Here is a 17,481-nt window from a genome sequence, read left to right as displayed (position 1 = left end):
ATCAGTGGGGTTTAAGTTAATTGTGACCAAGGGTACAATCACATGTTCTGACAGAATCAAGTCCTACAACTCCCAACATGCCAGGATGCTGGAGTTTTACAACTTTTTTCTGTCTAAGTGTGCATAGAATTGTGCCCTAAGAGCAGCCAGGTCTACTCATAAGTATGACTTAAGTTTTGTTCCAAACCATTTGAAAGTAACCACTTGGATGAAAAGGCATTCATTTTTTAAACTAAACATAATACACCAAACTCTCTTCCTATGAAACTGCCATTCATTCTAATGAAAGCTGCAGATTTGATGGGTGTAGTTCCTTTACAAATTGGTATCTTAATACATAAAATAGTACCTCCCTTGCAAATCAAAAAGATGAGAAAGGTACTCCATTTTTCAGTTCTGAATAATTCTAAGGGAATTTGTAACCACAGATAATTTACAGATTAGTGGTCAGTAAGAATTATTAGTTAGGCTATTTGTTGCTTTGTGTTGGGGTCTCATCCTTTGGGCTTTATTGATGACGTGGAAGGGAACTGATAATTCCTTCTGCACTGGCTAAAATTATGCCCTTCACTTAAAATGCAGTGCAAAGTTGACTTAGGGGGTGAAGTTAATTGCAACTCAAGCATGACAGTGATATATTAAGTATTTTAAGATGTTGATTTAAGTAAGCCAGGAAAATTAATCCTGAGTCCTAAAGTAGGATTAAGAGCAGTTAGAGTGGATCCCATTGAGGCTTTCCTACCCCCTCATCCCCACTGCTGCTCTTGGCAGTTAGGGGACTCTCCAGAATCAAGTGGGGTGGAGTTCAGGGTGCTCCACTGTGTAGCAGAGGCAGGAAAACATCTTGTCAGATCAGCATTCTACTCACACTACTTTAGATTTTGAACATTGGGTGTGATCCATCATCATCTGGGCAGATGTCCACTAGTACTATGAGATTTCTCTGTCCTCTCTCCTGTGGTCCCCCAAAGTCTCTGGAGAGTTGTCCAATTCTCCAAAGTGGTTTTGGGGGCAGGGCTGCATCTAGGAGAAGTGTATTTCTCTAGCCACTTCTCTTCCATTTGTGGAATGGCACGATTGGATCCAACCCATTGTGTACTGTTAGCAGCCATTTCTTTATGCTTGGGGTTTCTGTAGCAAAGTTTGTTTAGACTTAGTAAAAGTTTGTTTTGACTTAAGTGGGAGACAAGTAGAGCAAACAGTGGCCATTTGGGGTATCAGTCTCTTGAAAGATCCATGGCAGAGTAGGTTCTTCAAAAATACTGCACTGAAAGTCTTTTGATATTAAATGAAATTCACAGTAAATGTTTTAAGATACTCTTACCTCTTTGCTGAGATGGGGAATACATACTAAGCCTTACTGTAAAAGTAGTTATGTGTTAGGCCAAATGTCAACACAGAATGTAAGAGGAGTTGAATGAATCAAAGAATATCTCAAAACATGCTAGGTAGAGCTTTGAGAGAGAAGCTCAGATTAGATTTATTCCAAACCAGGCATGAATGAGCCGGGCGGGGGGCGGGGGGGTGTTCCTTTCTTCCCTCACATACTGCAGTTCCTTCCTTACTGGTTTGAGGTAAACCGTACATTTAAATGGTTTACATTTAAAACCATAGTTTGCCAGTTCAGGTGTATATGGTACCCCAGAGATGATATGAAAGGAGAGAATTACAGTGAGCTAGGAAAATGTGCAATGCTTGAGCTTGTGGCTCCTTTACATGAAACCAGACAAGTGCTGGATATTGTCTTTACAAAGCCACAGACACATTCAAGTCACAGGCCCAGCTTTCCATCCTTTTGGGAGTCAGATTTTACTTTGGATACGATCCCATGGTAGATCGGCCAACTGAACCAATGTGAGGTTCTGGACAGAATTGGATGGTTTTTAACCTAGGGCCTTACCAAACTGTATCTGATTTGCTGCATAGTGTAGTTTGTGAATAAACACACTTTGTTCACATTTTTCAGTTTGAGGAATCCAATTCCACCAATTTCAGGCAGTTTCTTAGGATTTTAAAAATTACATCTACTTGTCCCATTTTCTTTCATGTCATGTTATACCAATATGTATTTTTTACACATGGCTGGTATGCATGCTCCTTTTAGTGTACTTGTAACTTCTGGTTGTGTCTGCGCTTTGCTTTGTTTTTAAAATCGAGGCCTACATTTACAAATACTGTATGTGACTTGCCACTGTGTTCAAGTGGCTTCTTGGCTACAGTTTTGAAAATGTAGATCTTTTTTTCTTTGGCCTTGTCTTTGTGCATTCACAGTTGAGACATATGCATTTTTCAGAGTTCAGTTCATATCAGCTGACCTACTTTTAAAGCACAACTGTCTGTGGAAGCAGGCCCTGTAGATCCATGTACATAACGTCAGCTTGAGACATTAGGTTCAGAAGGCTAGGTTGATGTGGCTAGGGAGACAGAGGGAGAAATTTTCAAAGAACTAGGTTAGCAAGTGGCATGCCATTTGAAATGACAATTACATTGTCATTTTCATTGTAAATACTTTTAGGTTCTATATTGGCTGTGATCTTTGTACTAACTGGTATCATGGAGAATGTGTTGGAATCACAGAAAAGGAGGCTAAGAAAATGGATGTGTACATCTGTAATGAGTGTAAACGGGCACAAGAGGGCAGCAGTGAGGAATTGTACTGTATCTGCAGAACACCTTATGATGAGTCACAGTGAGTTCTGACAAGAACCTCTTATTTGATATTTAGGTAGCAAACTGCTCTGAGTTTGGTAATGTGTTGCTTGAACAAAAAAGAAGTGTTGTTCAACATATGTTGTATCTAGTGATGTGACTTTGAAAATATTTGAAATGTCGCTCGAAATCATATATAATTGCCACACAGGAAAAGTGAGATTTCCAATATTGCCCATAAAACGTGATGATATTCAGAGCAGGCTAATTTTACTGTTCTGTTGTAGCAGGCTTCCAACCAAATACAGTAGCTGGTGGGGGCGGGGGGCAGTTTATAATTAAATGCAATTAATGTTGAGGGCTTAGAGTGGAGAAGCAACTATTATATGGGTATCTGGGTAATATTCTTTTACGAGTACCCCTTTCATAATAAGATGCAGAGCTCCGAATTTCAATTTCGAACCAGCATATTAATAGCATATCAAAATAGTTGATGAAAAGGAAAGGGCAACCTTTGGTAGCATTTCTGTATGCAAATGCATAATGTTTGATTTTTTTTTCTTTTGGCTTCACTTTTGTTCCTTTCAGCTTTAAAAATTTTGGTCTGTAGATATTGCAGTTACTTGAGATTAACTGTGATTGGTATTGGTGATACTGCCACTTTTGCTTCACAATTTAAATACCAATTCGAGGAACAGATCCTCACACAGTTCAGGGGGTTTTAACCAGTGGAAGATTTTCATATAGGATTAAGAATATTAACCATCTTCTTTGGGATCTTGCAGATTTTACATTGGCTGTGACCGATGTCAGAATTGGTATCACGGGCGCTGCGTTGGTATTTTGCAAAGTGAGGCAGATCTCATTGATGAGTATGTCTGTCCGCAGTGTCAGTCAACAGAAGATGCCATGACAGTACTCAGTCCCTTGACTGATAAAGATTATGAGGGGCTGAAGAGAGTGCTGCGTTCGTTGCAGGTAAGAGTTATGCAGGAGAAAGTGATTTAATTTAGGCCCCCAGTGTAGTTAAACAGGATTGTAACAGACATCATTTCTTAAGCCCATAGTGGAGGAAAACAGTTCTGAACATATCCTCGGGAAATAAAGCATCCTTTGATGTCAGAGCAGGCTTCCTCACAGAACTCAAGTTCAGTTAGTATGTAGTAATTTCCCAGAATTCTGTGAGGCATGGCTGGCTTCAGAACCTGCTGGGATTTGTAAGGCTTTTTCCCATTTAAACATGGATAGGATTAATTACTCCCCTGCTTAGTGCAGGACAGTTCATATAGCAGGTATAGGTGGCATGAGGTTCAGCTTAATTAATAAGATAAATAGTAATTTTGAAATTTATGATATCTCCTTTTCCTAACAGGCTCACAAAATGGCATGGCCATTCCTTGAACCAGTTGATCCCAATGATGCCCCAGATTATTATGGTGTTATCAAAGAACCTATGGGTAAGTATATTCCCACCTGTTTTGATTGCAAAGATGAATTCATTAGAATGAACATATTATTTGGTGCATATGTGCTAGCTCTCACTTGCAGATCTATTGTTAAAAATGCCCGTATCCTATAGAATGAGTAAGAAAGATGGGCAGCACAATTGTGTACATGTGTATTTGGTATATAGAACCCATTGAGTTCTGTCATAATTTCTTTATACCTTATGAGAAAGTAGAATCACTTATTAATGTAGATGATTTATGTTCTGCCTTCCAGCTACAAAAACCCCTGTGGCAGCTTACAACATAGATTATATGCATTCATGCACACACAGACAGTAAATTCTATATCAGTAAAATACAAAAGAATTGAGAGTTAAAAACAACAAGAACAGTAAAAAGCCCCACCGTAGCAGCAGCAAGATACAAAAGTTGAAATTTATGCAAAACCTGGTTAAATGAGAATGACTTGAACATTTGCCTAAAGCAGGGTGAGTAACTTTTGGACCTCCAAGTGTGTTGCCCTGTTATTCCTCATCAGCTCTAGACTGTATAGCCATGGTGGGAGATGATAGGAACTGTAGGCCAAAACACCCAGAAGGCCGCAAGTTGCCCACCCCTAAAGATGAAGGAACCAACCAGGCTTCCTGATGAAGGGTATTGTACATCCTTCTTCCACTGCTGGAAAGGGACTGATCAGTTGATGATTGATGAATGTTGCCATTCCTTCAACAGCGGTTATAAAGAGTTGGCAGGTGCATGTCGGACGAGATAGTGGCTCTTCAAAATTAAACACTGACTAAAAACTGAATTTCTGAACCAAAAGTCTTCCTAGACAGCCACCCCCCCCCTTAGCATACCGAATAAAACATTTTCCCCCTGAGAGCTGGAGACCAGCTAGCTGAGGAGAAGGCCCTGTCTCTGGGGTTAGGGGGGCAGAACTTGATCTAATCTTGAGAAAGTACCTGGTCCTACAAAGAACGATTTTAATCTTAGGTTCAGTTCTGAATCTGATGTCTTTGTCCCCCCCCCTTAGCATACCGAATAAAACATTTTCCCCCTGAGAGCTGGAGACCAGCTAGCTGAGGAGAAGGCCCTGTCTCTGGGGTTAGGGGGGCAGAACTTGATCTAATCTTGAGAAAGTACCTGGTCCTACAAAGAACGATTTTAATCTTAGGTTCAGTTCTGAATCTGATGTCTTTGTCCCTTCTTCACTGGATTTATCCAAGTAAATCTTAATTCTTACTCACATTTGTTCTTTTGTCTCTTCTTCTATAGTTTGGCCTCAACCAAACCTTTTATGCCTTGTGCCTTCTATATCAGCAATATTTTCTAATCCTATTTTCTCTTTGCTTACATTCTGTTTTTACTATCTGCCCCCTAGAAGTAGCCTTTTTATGAAGCCTTTTGTACAATTTAACCTCTCTTCATCTACTACTTCACATACTTCACATTCACCATTGCTTCTCCTTTTCTTCCAGTTTTCTTGTTCCATGTTCTGAAACATCTGGTGCTTCCTCAATGTCTGACTTTCCCTTTTGCTGCTTTTTTAAATGCATTGCTTTCTGGATTATGTCCACCAGTATGTCATCTGCTCTGATAAATATTTCTAATGATATGTGAAGGCTTGAATGTGAGGACCATTATTCTTGACACCTTTTATATTTATCCTCAATTTCAGACTATCCTTATCCTTTGTTGTTGTTGTTGCTAGTCGCAAAGTCATGATGTCCGACCCATCGTGACCCCATTGACAGCATTCCTCCAGGCCTTCCTGTCCTCCGCCATCCCCCGGAGTCCACTTAAGCTCACACCAACTGCTTCAGTGACTCCATCCAGCCACCTCATCCTCTGCCGTCCCCTTCTTCTTTTGCTGTTAGCATTTCTTATAACCAAGTGAGCCGATTTTAAGGAGACAATCTGCAGAAATTTCACAATCTCTTTTCTTACATTCTTCAGGTGTTGGTCTTTCTTGCTCTAATCTCATTTTATTCACAAAAAGTTTCTAAAATGAATCTCCTTCTCTGTTATGAATTACTTCTGTGGGTGGTTAGGACCGTGAGTGTCTGATTTAACCTGTCCACCTTGAGCGTGTGAACTTTGTGCTAAGATGGAGTCTTTATGTTTTATTCAGGCAACTACTTATTTTTCCACTTTGTTTCAGCTTTGTAATCTCTCTGAGCAGTATTCTTTTTTCTTATTTCCACTATGAAAACTATGGTTAGCACTTTGTTTTACATCTATACTGTTGCAGTACTGTTCTCTTTGGCCTTTATGTTTCTTCAGCCTCTTTTTCTTATCTTTCACTGTACTGTTTATCTTATTTGCTCTGCATCTTATTTTAATCACATTACTTGCCTGTTTTGTGTCTTAATTCTTTATACTGTATTATTTCCCATTCTTACTCTTTTTCTGTTTGGGTTCCTTTTCTTTGAAATGCTCTTTTTTCTGACATCTCTCTCATTTTAAAAAGCACCTAAAAACATAGTTGACCTATACATCATAGCCATCTTCCCTTGTCAGTCTGTTCCCTTTTCTCGGATTTTTAATTATAGTTAAAGCAAGAGCTTGCCTTTAACACTTTCTGTAGTATGCTTAGCTGTAGTTGCCTTTTGAAATAAAAGCATTATGTATATGGAAATGCTTTTAAAGTTAGCACTGTGCATACAAGGATTTGCTTTAACCAAAAACTTAATGAGTTACATAATAGAATAACTTGTTTCTTTGATGATTGATTGAAATATTTTGTGACAAAGTAGACATGCTTGAAAGTGTAATATATCCTTCAGTGATTGCAAACTTCACTTATAAATGCCTAAAATTTTAGAAGTAATATGACAGCATACAAAATGTAATGGTTTTTGCAAATTCAACAGACATCCTAAGAACGCAGAAGTAAATACTTTGCAAAATAAGAGAGAACTTTCAAAATGTTAGTAGAACTATTTATGCTATGTTGATAATAGTTGAGACTTTAGAGATAATTAATAGTGTCGTGCACCAGCATGACTCTGCCCATTAGCAAAATGTGAGCCTGGAGTTCAATTTCTAGATAGAGGGTAGGATCCAGATCTATGCCTGTGCAACTGGGCTGATGGAAGAGACTTTCCCACTCCCTTCTTCCCACAGTAGCTCCAGAAAATGGTGCCAAGAGTTGCCCTGCTAAATTGTGTTGCAAGGGAATCCCCACCATTTGCTTATATAAAAACAAAGCAATAGTTAAAACATGGTGCTGATTCAAACTTAATGACAACCATGGAGTTGTGGAGCCGTGTGGGAACAAGTATACTACTCACAAACACTTGCCATCTCCACTTGGTTTACGGATTATAAAACAACTGAGGAATTCCGCTGAACCTGGATAGTTTTCTGTGTTGTCCAGACCTGGCACCCTGGTTTGTTTCCTCCTCAGCAACCCAGATTTCAGGGACAACATGTCACACCAAACACCCTAACCATTAACATGGAGCTCCCAGTGGTTTTCCATCTAGATGGCCAGGGCCACATCCACTTAGTTTTGGTAAAGCTGCAACATCAGGCTAACAACTGAGCTCTGTGTTAATTTTTTAGTACTTTTTATTCTGTGTTGTTTTTACAAGCATGGCTTTACAGAAAGGTTTCACATAGAATATGTTTGCCTATGTTCACTTATGTTTAAGAAACAGTTCTATTTCCTGTCTGCTTAATTATCTGTATTTTCATGAGGCAAGATTCATGCTTTCCTCTCCGCTTCTCCTTTCCATTTTTTACTTTTCTTTCTTTTCATTTTCAATGGTTACTGTGGCAGTTGCAGAACTGGGACTTTTATCACAGCCTGTTCTTTGTGTGGTTGTATGTTCATTTCAGTGGCAACTAATTGAAGCATTCAGACAAGTCTATGAATTGAAATAAGGAACAATCAGTAGGAGTACACAGGCTGCAAATTAAGCTTGTTTATATGCTCTAATTGCTTGAGAAACACCAAGCAGAAAATTAAAGTATAAAATCCAAGTGGTCTCTAGCTGAGGCATCAAGTAAATTCTCCATGTAGCTTCCATTATGCCCTTGTGAAACTAAGGACTTAAGACGGGGCATGTGTGTAGCTGTGTGCGCATCATACTTGTATGCCCAGGGAGTGGATGGGTTCAGCCAATGTAGCAACTCCTCTTCTGTTCTGCTGCTCACAGTTTGATTCTGCATAATATTCCAGCACAGATGTTAATGGCACTCCAGTCAAGCACACATTTCTTTTCCTCTGCGCTTCCAGGATAGGAGGTAACTTGTACGAGTTACTGACATGTTATTTTTGAATAACTTTTGCTTCTTTTGAAGACCTTTCCACCATGGAAGAAAGAATACTGAAACGTTACTACAAAAAGGTGACCGAATTTGTGGCCGACATGACCAAAATATTTGATAACTGTCGTTACTACAATCCAAGTGACTCTCCTTTTTATCAGTGTGCAGAGGTTCTTGAGTCATTCTTTGTACAGAAACTAAAAGGGTTCAAAGCAAGCAGGTAAGTAGCCTTTCTCCTGAGTGCATCTCTCTGTTAGCATGGCATACATTTTACCACTAGCAACTTACATTTCTGGGTTTTTAAACGTTGGTTCTCCTCACACGCTTCGCTATTAACATAAATCTACATATGATCAGAATGAGTGAATTTAATACTTGTTGAGCCCGTTATCAAATTAAAAATGTGAAGTTTGTGAAATAACATGGTAGCTTTGTTTAAATTACAGGCAGTGCAGCATAGTAGGGAATGTATACAATTTGCAAAGGAACTGAATGTTGGAATGGCAGGCAAGAAAATCAGGCTGTGCCCCAGAAGACTCCAGCAGCCTGAGAATGTAATCCTGAGCAGGTGTATTCTGGAGCACTTGCGTTCTAAACAAAGGCCTTGGATTTCAGTCTGACTGTTGCTCTGTCCCATTTGTAGTTGAAAGCCAAGTGCTTTGGATTTCCTGCAATGTTGATGGGAGCATTAAGTGCCAGCTTAAATTTTCTCCACTGAAATCAGTAGGATTTAAGTGTAAAACCTGGCCTGAATTGTGCCCTTGGCTTCTTCTTAGTGAAGAAATGCCACAGGGTCAGAGCCAGGGTGCTTGCCTCCTCCTTCCTTGGAAAGGGGATGTGTTTCCCAGGGCTGAGCTGCACCAAGGTTGAACACATCTGCCAGCATGCAGCCCAAACTGTTGTGGTTCCCAGTGGTTACAGTGCCTGCAGATGCTCTCGCCTTGCCTCCATAGTCCCTTTCCAGGCAGAACAAAAGGATGAGGAAAAAATAACATGAGGGGAAACTGGCGGTTGAGCTGACTCTTTTTCAAATTGCCATTTCTTTCTTTCTCATCTTTCTTTTATTATCAGCATTTATTGTTTAGCGGCAACTCCCATTACTGCTTCATTTATACCACCCATGTTCTTTTTTTGCAGATTGTGATAACTTTAGTCTGACCTTTCTAACTGGAATCAGAACTGGATGTTTTGCTTATTCTTTCATTGCACCATGTCATTAACTATCTCTTTTTAAATCCATACTTGCTGTTTTTACTTTTAAACTTTGCTTTAATGTGGAAACAGTCATTTGCTGTCATCCATGTTGGAAAATACAATGATCCATTCTTTGACTATTGTACTGGACAACATTCAATATCAGTGATAGAAGTGATGTAATTCCAGTTACTTCCTTTAATAAAAAAAAATCCAAAGGAGAATTTGATGAGTTCTAAGAAGAATGTGGTATTTCTGATTTACATTTTACCAATAAATGTACTTTGATCCAACCACCTTCCCAAGCAATGTAAAATGGGTACATATTATTGATATGTGCCTCCGTCAAGTATTATGTGACACATCTAGATGTTTGGGCATTCCAAATGAACGTCATGTTTATACAGACCTGAAGCTATCTGTGTAGCGAAAGGCAAAGATGTTTTCTGTATATCATGTGTGTCTTGCAAAGCAGAACCAGAGCAGGAGCATGGCTGCATTCGCTTGGCACCCGCCTAAAGCAGCTGGGATCTCTTTCATGAAGGGTGCTTAATTGTTCCCTTTTTCTGCATTCTGCAGGTCTCATAACAACAAACTGCAGTCTACAGCTTCTTAAGTTCCACGTGTTACCCTAACACAAACAGCAAGAGATCTGGTTGTCTGACATTTTTTAATTGAGAAGCCAGAGGTTTTTAGTCAGGGTGTCCTGGCAAGTCTTGATGTAAACTGCGTTTTTATCAGTCGCATCAGATTATATTCTTGGCTAATTTTGTCCAAAGGACAAAAGAATAAAAATCAGCAGCATCGTTTTCTTGTCAAGATCAAATTGTGCTATTGTGGCAGAAACAGGAAAATGTTTTGTTGAAGGACAAGAGAGAAAACAAGATACAGTAAAATGGGGTCAACTTCAAACTCCATGGAAATGCCACATCTGTTCTTCAGTGAAGAAGCTGGTTTAAAGTCCACACAGAGAACTTTGGACTGTATTTATTTATTGTTGCAAAAGGACGCTTTTTTATTGCTGCCCTCATTTGTCAGCTAATTATTTTTTTCTTATAAACCCCAGCCCTGGTTATATGTAACCCATTCTGTATCTTACCATGATTCCTGTAGGTAAAAGTACAAGATGACCTCTAGATGTCTTTTCTTTCTATGAAAGGAGCTGCTATGTACACATGTGCACAAACAAACTGGGAATCAACTATGAGTTTATTGTTCATGGTAGATGAAAACAATTAAGCTTGCAGAAAAGTTCGGCAAAATGGTCATGGACTACAGACTCTGTTGCCTTGAATATCACAGTACAATGTCATTTGCTCTGCACCGGACTGATATGAGTAAAATCTATTTGAAGGTATCTTGTTTGTAAACATTTGTCAGATTCTAATTTTTTTCTTTTTGTATTAAAAATTCAAAATATGGATGTATATGAAACAAAATAAATGGAGGTCGTTGTTCTCTCCACAGAAGTAGGTGTCTTTTGAATGTTCGCTAACGTGTTTGTGAGGTTTTGGAGGTTCTGAAGTATGGAAGGGGAAGGATGGAAGGGGAAGGATGGACAAGCCCCCAAGTGTGATTCTCCTTGTTTTTTAAATCAGATAACATTTTACTGCGGTGCCACAACTTTTGGATTGATGCTGAAGGGGCTGTGTGAGAAGTATCATTGCCCATTGCTAAATAAGATAGTAATGTGCAAATGATTGTATGAGGTTAAATAATGGTCTCAAAAGTGTGCTTCATTTTTGACTTTTCTACTAGGAAAGGTATGTAAAAAGATAGAAGAAGCCAACAGATAGAAGCTTTACAGGTTTTTTAATTACTGTCCACAACCAGTCACGTATGCTATTGATGACAGTCTTATACGTGCATCGTAAACCAGCAGGACTTGGTTTCTGTAGCTCTCCACTCATTTGGACTAGATTTTGCACTAATTCACAATTTTGCCCTTCAGTGATCCAGAATTTATCACTGAATTTATCATTTGGGTTTAACTTCACTCTGCTATGCAAGAACCTTTTCTGTTACTCTCTGAGGCATTGCTGTTGACCACAATTTTCTTATAAGTACAGGCTCAGGTGTACAGATACTTTGGGGTTAATTTTCTCTAAGAAAACCTCTACTCTTGTACATAGATGCTGTCATTTAACCAATGTGAAATCAAAAGAAAGTTAATTGTTCATTGTGAGAACGGCATCCATTTATGCTTCTTAGAAAGTAGGGAAAAGTATTTGTGTGTAGGGTATATTGTCTTAGGACTTTTTACAAAGAGATGATGCTACATATTGTATGCATTATGTTTATAAAAGAAGGAAACTTTTCAACCTTAATCCTACAAATATTGTCTCCACAATATTTCTGTATTATTCGTACATATGGCTGCCACTGAAAAACCATGTTGAAAAAATAACTTTCCTACCCATAGGCAATAGATCACCGTTTTTAACAAATTGTGACAAACTGAAAATTACCTTTTTTGTACATAATAGGACATTTCATCTTAGATAAATAAAGTAATGTTGTTGGACATCAGATTTGGTGGAATTCCTAATGAAACATCAATTGTTTAAAATTACGTATGTAGCACTTGGCATTGCCATACTGTGCAGAAATTATTGGGAATTTTTCATATATATATAAATATATATATAACTATGAAATGAGGAAAATGCTACTTTCATACACTTTTTACCAATCCTCATCATTTTTCCTACTGCTTTGTAATATATGACAACAATTCTTAGCTGTATCAACTATGGTAATGTTTAGGTTTTTTTAAAGTTTTATTTATGAGCCAGTGTAATGTGTGTACATTTTAAATACCACTTCTGTAAAAGGAATAAAGAAAATTATACTTTACTCAGTTTTTTAAAAGAAACAATGTGCAGAATACTTTATTTCCCCCCCCCCAACATCTCATTCTTTAAACTCCAGTGTTCGTTCACTTGCTGAGACCTGTCCAATGTGTGTATCAAATATCATGAATCAACTGAGGTCACTTTTTAATCATGATTCCTCAGTAGAATGGAAGGATTTGGTGTTCCATATCTAAATAGGGTTCAAAAGCTTCCAGAGATTCATTAGTTGTTTTGTTTTTTATGATAGATTAGAACTTTTTTATGGAAACTCAAGTTGGAATGGTATTATCTTAAACAGCTGCACGTTGGTTGCACCACGGTAAGCAAAGCACAATATTAAGCGGATTTTATGGTCGCTCTAAGGTAAGACCCCCCCCCACCCATGAAGCCAGCTTTCTTTAAAATGTTTAAAATGTTTAAAACAAGTGCATGTTTTAAAGTCACATAGCCAACTATTTCTTTTCCCATATTAGGGAAAGTAGTAGACAATTTTGAATTTGAATTTATTTTGCCTACATGAATGATTTCTCCATTTATTTTGCCTACGTGAATGATTTCTTCATTTGTACTAACTTTTGATTTCACATCAACCATTTAAATTATAATCAGCACATATATGTGTGTGTATGTATATGTATATGCATACATTATGCACACATGCACACACACACACACAAATTCGTATTTCAATATTGCATGGGGCACTTAAAAAACATTTTCAATAATTTTTAAATTGGCATTTGGTGGGGTGAGTTGGATAACTACTAGCCATCTTTGCATGCCAGAGTAAAGCCAGTCTTCTGGAGAATGCTGGCTTAATGGTACACATGCTGCTGTCTAAACACACCAGGAATTATTTGTTTAGCACAGGGGTGAGCATTAGGCTGCCTGTGGGCTACATGAGACCTCCGTGGCTTCCCAGTACAGCCCCCTGAAATTCAGGGGGGCGGGACTCAAAAATGGCTTACATATTTTACAAACGAAATGGCATCTGGAATGCCAAAATGGCAAGCAAGCTAATGTTGACTTTTTTGGCGCTGTTTAGTCATGCCAGATGTCATTTTGGGTTTTGCCTTTGGCACCCACAGGGTGATACAGAGATACTGCCTCGAGACCTCCAAGAATTGCCTGTCCCTAGGTCAAGGACATGTGAACTCGAGCTCCTGGATTTGTTCTTTGCTTACAAAGCCCGCCTTGTTTGGATTCCTGTTTCAAGCTATGTGCTGTTTAGCCAGGGGCAAATAGGCTAGCTTAACAGTCCATTCTTAGATAAGCAAGGGAATTGACTGTCTACTGAGTTTGGATAGCATGTAGTTAACACTTTCCTTTATAACATACTTTCCTGTTACAAAGTTGCCCAACACTTACTGCTTCTGGAGGAATATGTATGTACAGAATAAAATTCACAGAGTGAGTGTGGAAGACAAGAATCCAACTTGGATTTCCCTGAGGAAAAAAGGTAAGTGTGCATGCAACCAGAAAGAAATGGACAACCAGAAAAATAAATGCAAACCATGTTTTTAATTATTGTTTGTGTTGATATTCTAAAGAAACATCGTTGAACTGTGCCATAGTGTTTGATTATGTGTGCTAGTAAATATCTACTAACAGAATGCCTGGTAACTAATGCTATTAACTGGAATTTGTGTCTCCAGAAATTGCAGATGTTGATCCGGGTGGAGCTTTTACTTCATTCTTTTTCTAGTTAGGATAGGAATATTCTAGACAAGAGGAAATGTTACCTAGTCATTCCACATTGCACAAACCCTGAAGCAAGTATTTTCAAAAGTGTTGGAGAGGGACAGCTTTTTAAACATTTTGGATGCATTTTCAAGTTTGTGCAGCAAAATATTTTAATTGGGAGTCTATGAGTCACATTTCAAAACACCACCACCACAAAAACATACTGCAGTTTAATCAGTGTAACTCACCCCCCACCCCCCATGGATAAAGGGAGAAATAGCCAGGGCTCCTTGCTTTCTCATTTCTAAGCAGGTGTAAAAAACTGTTTTATCAACCTTTGGTAAATGTCTTAGCCCTGATATTTATGCATTAGCCTCGATCTAAGCTTCTTAGCCTGCCTTAGTCTCATAAAAATTAAACTTAATCATTACCAATTTGCCCTAGAGAATTCATTGAGTCTGCGCTAAACCTTACTTAAGCCTGGATCCAGTCCATGAACATTAAGAAAATGTACACGCCAAGTCATACAGTGTGTTATAAACATGCTTAAGTATACTAAGACATCTTAGGAAGTGCATATAGGATTGTCCTGAGCATGTGTGCTGAGAGACTAACCTGTGAAGAAGGAAGTGCCCAGTTCAAAGCTCACCTCAGCTGTGAAGTTGCATGGAAGACTGGAAAGCTGCAGTCAACCTTGCACATGGATCCAGTATGTGGAATTAGAAGAACACTGACCTACCGTACATGGTTGTTGTAAGAAAAACTCATAATAGTCCTATTCAGACGTAACAAGAAAGAAGTTCATTGATTTGCTCATGAGCTGCAGCAAGCAGCTTGTGAGAAGAAATTCAACTTCCACTTGCAATCTTCTGTATTTACATGTGAAAGTCATGGAAGGTGTGCAAGGTTTACCATGATCTCTGCAGAACAAACTGTGCCTTGTCACCGGATTGGAACTGGGTCACTGCATATGAAGCACTCTGAATACTTGGAAGGGCTACATAAATAGTAGGCATTGGCTTGGGACTGGATCCAAAGCTGTCATTCTGCTGATGGGAGCAATCATACAAGCAGTTCTGAGAACAAGGCAGTCCCCCCCCCCCCCACCCCCCGACTCCAACACACACATGTTTGAATGGAAATCATGTTGGTTTGTTTCAATTTCTGTGTGAACCTAAGAAAATACACTCCTTGAGCTTGGAATGTGGCATGGACCTCCACGGGACCTGTGTGGGATGTGGCATAGCAGGCCCAGAGGATAGGAAAACAGGAAAGCTCTGTAGGAAATTGAGAGCCAAGCCATTAATGCAGCATAAGCTGATTGATGTGAAATGCTTGTGATGAAAGCTTGAAGCATTATCAGGCTGGAGCAGGTCAGGAAAAATAATAGTTTTTGGGAGATTAACCTTGTGCGGATCATGCAAGATCTAGGATGCAGCTGACATGACCTTTGAAAATTCCTGTCTCACATCCCTTCAAATTCTAATGGAGATACTTCAAAAGTTACTTTGCACTGACAGAAAACTGCTGTTTGATTCCTTGATTCGAACTACAGGAACAACAGTGGTGCTGTGATGGCCTCTCCTCATCTTAAAGTGGAAGAATCTGACTTCATAAGATTTGAGTTAAATATAGAAAATAATTTGAATAAATCAAGGAAAGCTTGGTGAGCAGGCTGCCCCCTAGCCTCTCCCACTGGTCTGGGCTGTTGCCAGGATGTCTCATTTTGACAAAACAAAATGCCTTCATTCAAGACGTCTTGGAAAAAATTCAACTCTGACATCTCGATTGTAAGCATGCCATTTCTTTCTTAACCAACTCATTTCCTTCTGTTAGACGCTGTATGAACCTGTTAGACATCATGAGAGATCTAGAAGAGACATTTCTGAATTGTTCTTTGCTAGTATAAGGTTACAGGATCTCCTAGGAGATTCCAGCCCAGGCTCGCATCTGGGCGTTTAATTTCCTTTCTCTTCTATAATGGTAAAGCCCTTTCCTTTTCCATCTCTCATGAATCAAACGATTTTCGTGATGCATTATTCTTGCCCGACATTGCACTTATTCTCTGCCTTTGATTTCTCATCCAGTCATTTAAATTGAGCTGAAGTGCTGCAATTTTCCCTTGCCAGTTACTTTTCTCTCTTACCAAATTTGGCCATTCTAATGCAATCTGCTGTTCTACAAACCTTGAAACGTTTTTGCTTAAATGTGGCTACAGGCATTTGGGCCATCACTCTATAGAAATTGCTGTTTTAGGTAGACATCCAATGTTTAAGGTGTAAATTTTCTCCTAAGTTGTTGTAATACAAGTTGCAAGGTCCAAAAATGAAAGTGGCCCAAAATCAGATAAATGTTTGCATGTTCCGTCGCTATTTATCTGCCTGTGCCTAATTTCTTACACAAGTGCTAGAGAAAGTAACCGTTAACAAAAGGGGCTTTTTAACATGAATGCTTCTATAGAAAATGAGTATAGCGAACGAACTTCATCCGTGTTTGAGTTTAGCCCAACTCCCCACCTAAATTGCTTCTATGCACAGGCAAAGAATAACCAAGTTTGGTGAGATGCTATCCACCCAGCATTTATGCCAGCACCCCCTTCTTGCTGAACCCCTTGCTGCTCTGCTGTCCCCCCGACCCTAGAGAAGCTTTGCAAGGTGGGGCTCACAAAGCCAATGCTTGTGAGCTCAGTCCCTGGAATGCAAACTTCAGCATCTTTGGTTTTAGCCCCCAAAAATGTATATGGAAGTGTTGGATCTGGCCGGTGTCTTCCTGGCCTGCTTTTGCCTACCCACCCCCCAAGCAATGATGTGGCTCTCGTGTGAAACACGATGCTGGGCTAGACAGGCCTTTAGTTTGCTCCAGCAGGCGAGTCTTCTCAAGTGAATCCAACATGCGCTCGCTCCTGTTTGCCAGAAACTGAAGTTTGCAATTGACTGACTCTTTTGAAGCTGCGTGCAGAGCTTTGGTTGTTTTCTAGAAGAAATCATAGTTTCATAGGATGTGCATCATGTGCATAGGATGCTATCAAGTTCTAGACCTAACTAGAATAAGTAGACTTGAGGTACATGGGAGCCGACACTGTTCAAGAGCAAGGAAGGAAATTATTCAAGAAAAAAACCTCAGATGTGCCTATTAAGAAGCAGAATGTGTATGCATCACCCTTCATCATTTTCACACAAACCACTGCATATGTATTCCGTAAGAACCATTCCTGTCATTTTGATTTTCTCCTGTCAAACCAAATGTTGAGAAGTTCAGCTTTTCACTGAACATACAACACTGTGGAGCAGACGGGTAGAAATATTCCTCTAAAAGTATGCCACAAGCATCAAAGCTCACATTGACCCAGCTGCACAAATTCCAGAAAAATAGCTGTG

The 17,481-nt window shown here is 39.2% G+C and overlaps 1 protein-coding gene across 7 annotated transcripts in view; it reads left to right on the top strand.

The window, feature by feature from the left end:
* The window catches only part of BPTF (bromodomain PHD finger transcription factor), an 80,776-nt gene extending 69,741 nt beyond the window's left edge, over positions 1–11,035 (top strand). For 4 of the 7 annotated variants that reach the window (XM_044449460.1, XM_044449461.1, XM_044449458.1 and 1 more), the window contains 5 exons: positions 2,516–2,689; positions 3,435–3,627; positions 4,022–4,106; positions 8,406–8,592; positions 10,146–11,035. In XM_044449460.1, coding sequence (XP_044305395.1) covers positions 2,516–2,689; positions 3,435–3,627; positions 4,022–4,106; positions 8,406–8,592; positions 10,146–10,182 — 676 coding nt within the window. In that variant the 3' untranslated portion in view covers positions 10,183–11,035. Of the gene's footprint in view, positions 1–2,515; positions 2,690–3,434; positions 3,628–4,021; positions 4,107–8,405; positions 8,593–9,509 lie in introns of all 7 variants that reach the window. The other 3 variants (XM_044449457.1, XM_044449456.1, XM_044449459.1) reach the window with 3 other exon arrangements.
* The last annotated feature ends 6,446 nt before the right edge of the window (positions 11,036–17,481 follow it).

The sequence above is a fragment of the Varanus komodoensis genome, unplaced genomic scaffold (genome assembly GCF_004798865.1).
Source record: "Varanus komodoensis strain SLA01 unplaced genomic scaffold, ASM479886v1 scaffold59_1, whole genome shotgun sequence".
Lineage (NCBI taxonomy): Eukaryota > Metazoa > Chordata > Lepidosauria > Squamata > Varanidae > Varanus > Varanus komodoensis.
Note: the sequence above shows the minus strand (reverse complement) of the source record. Positions and strands in the feature narration are given on the sequence as shown.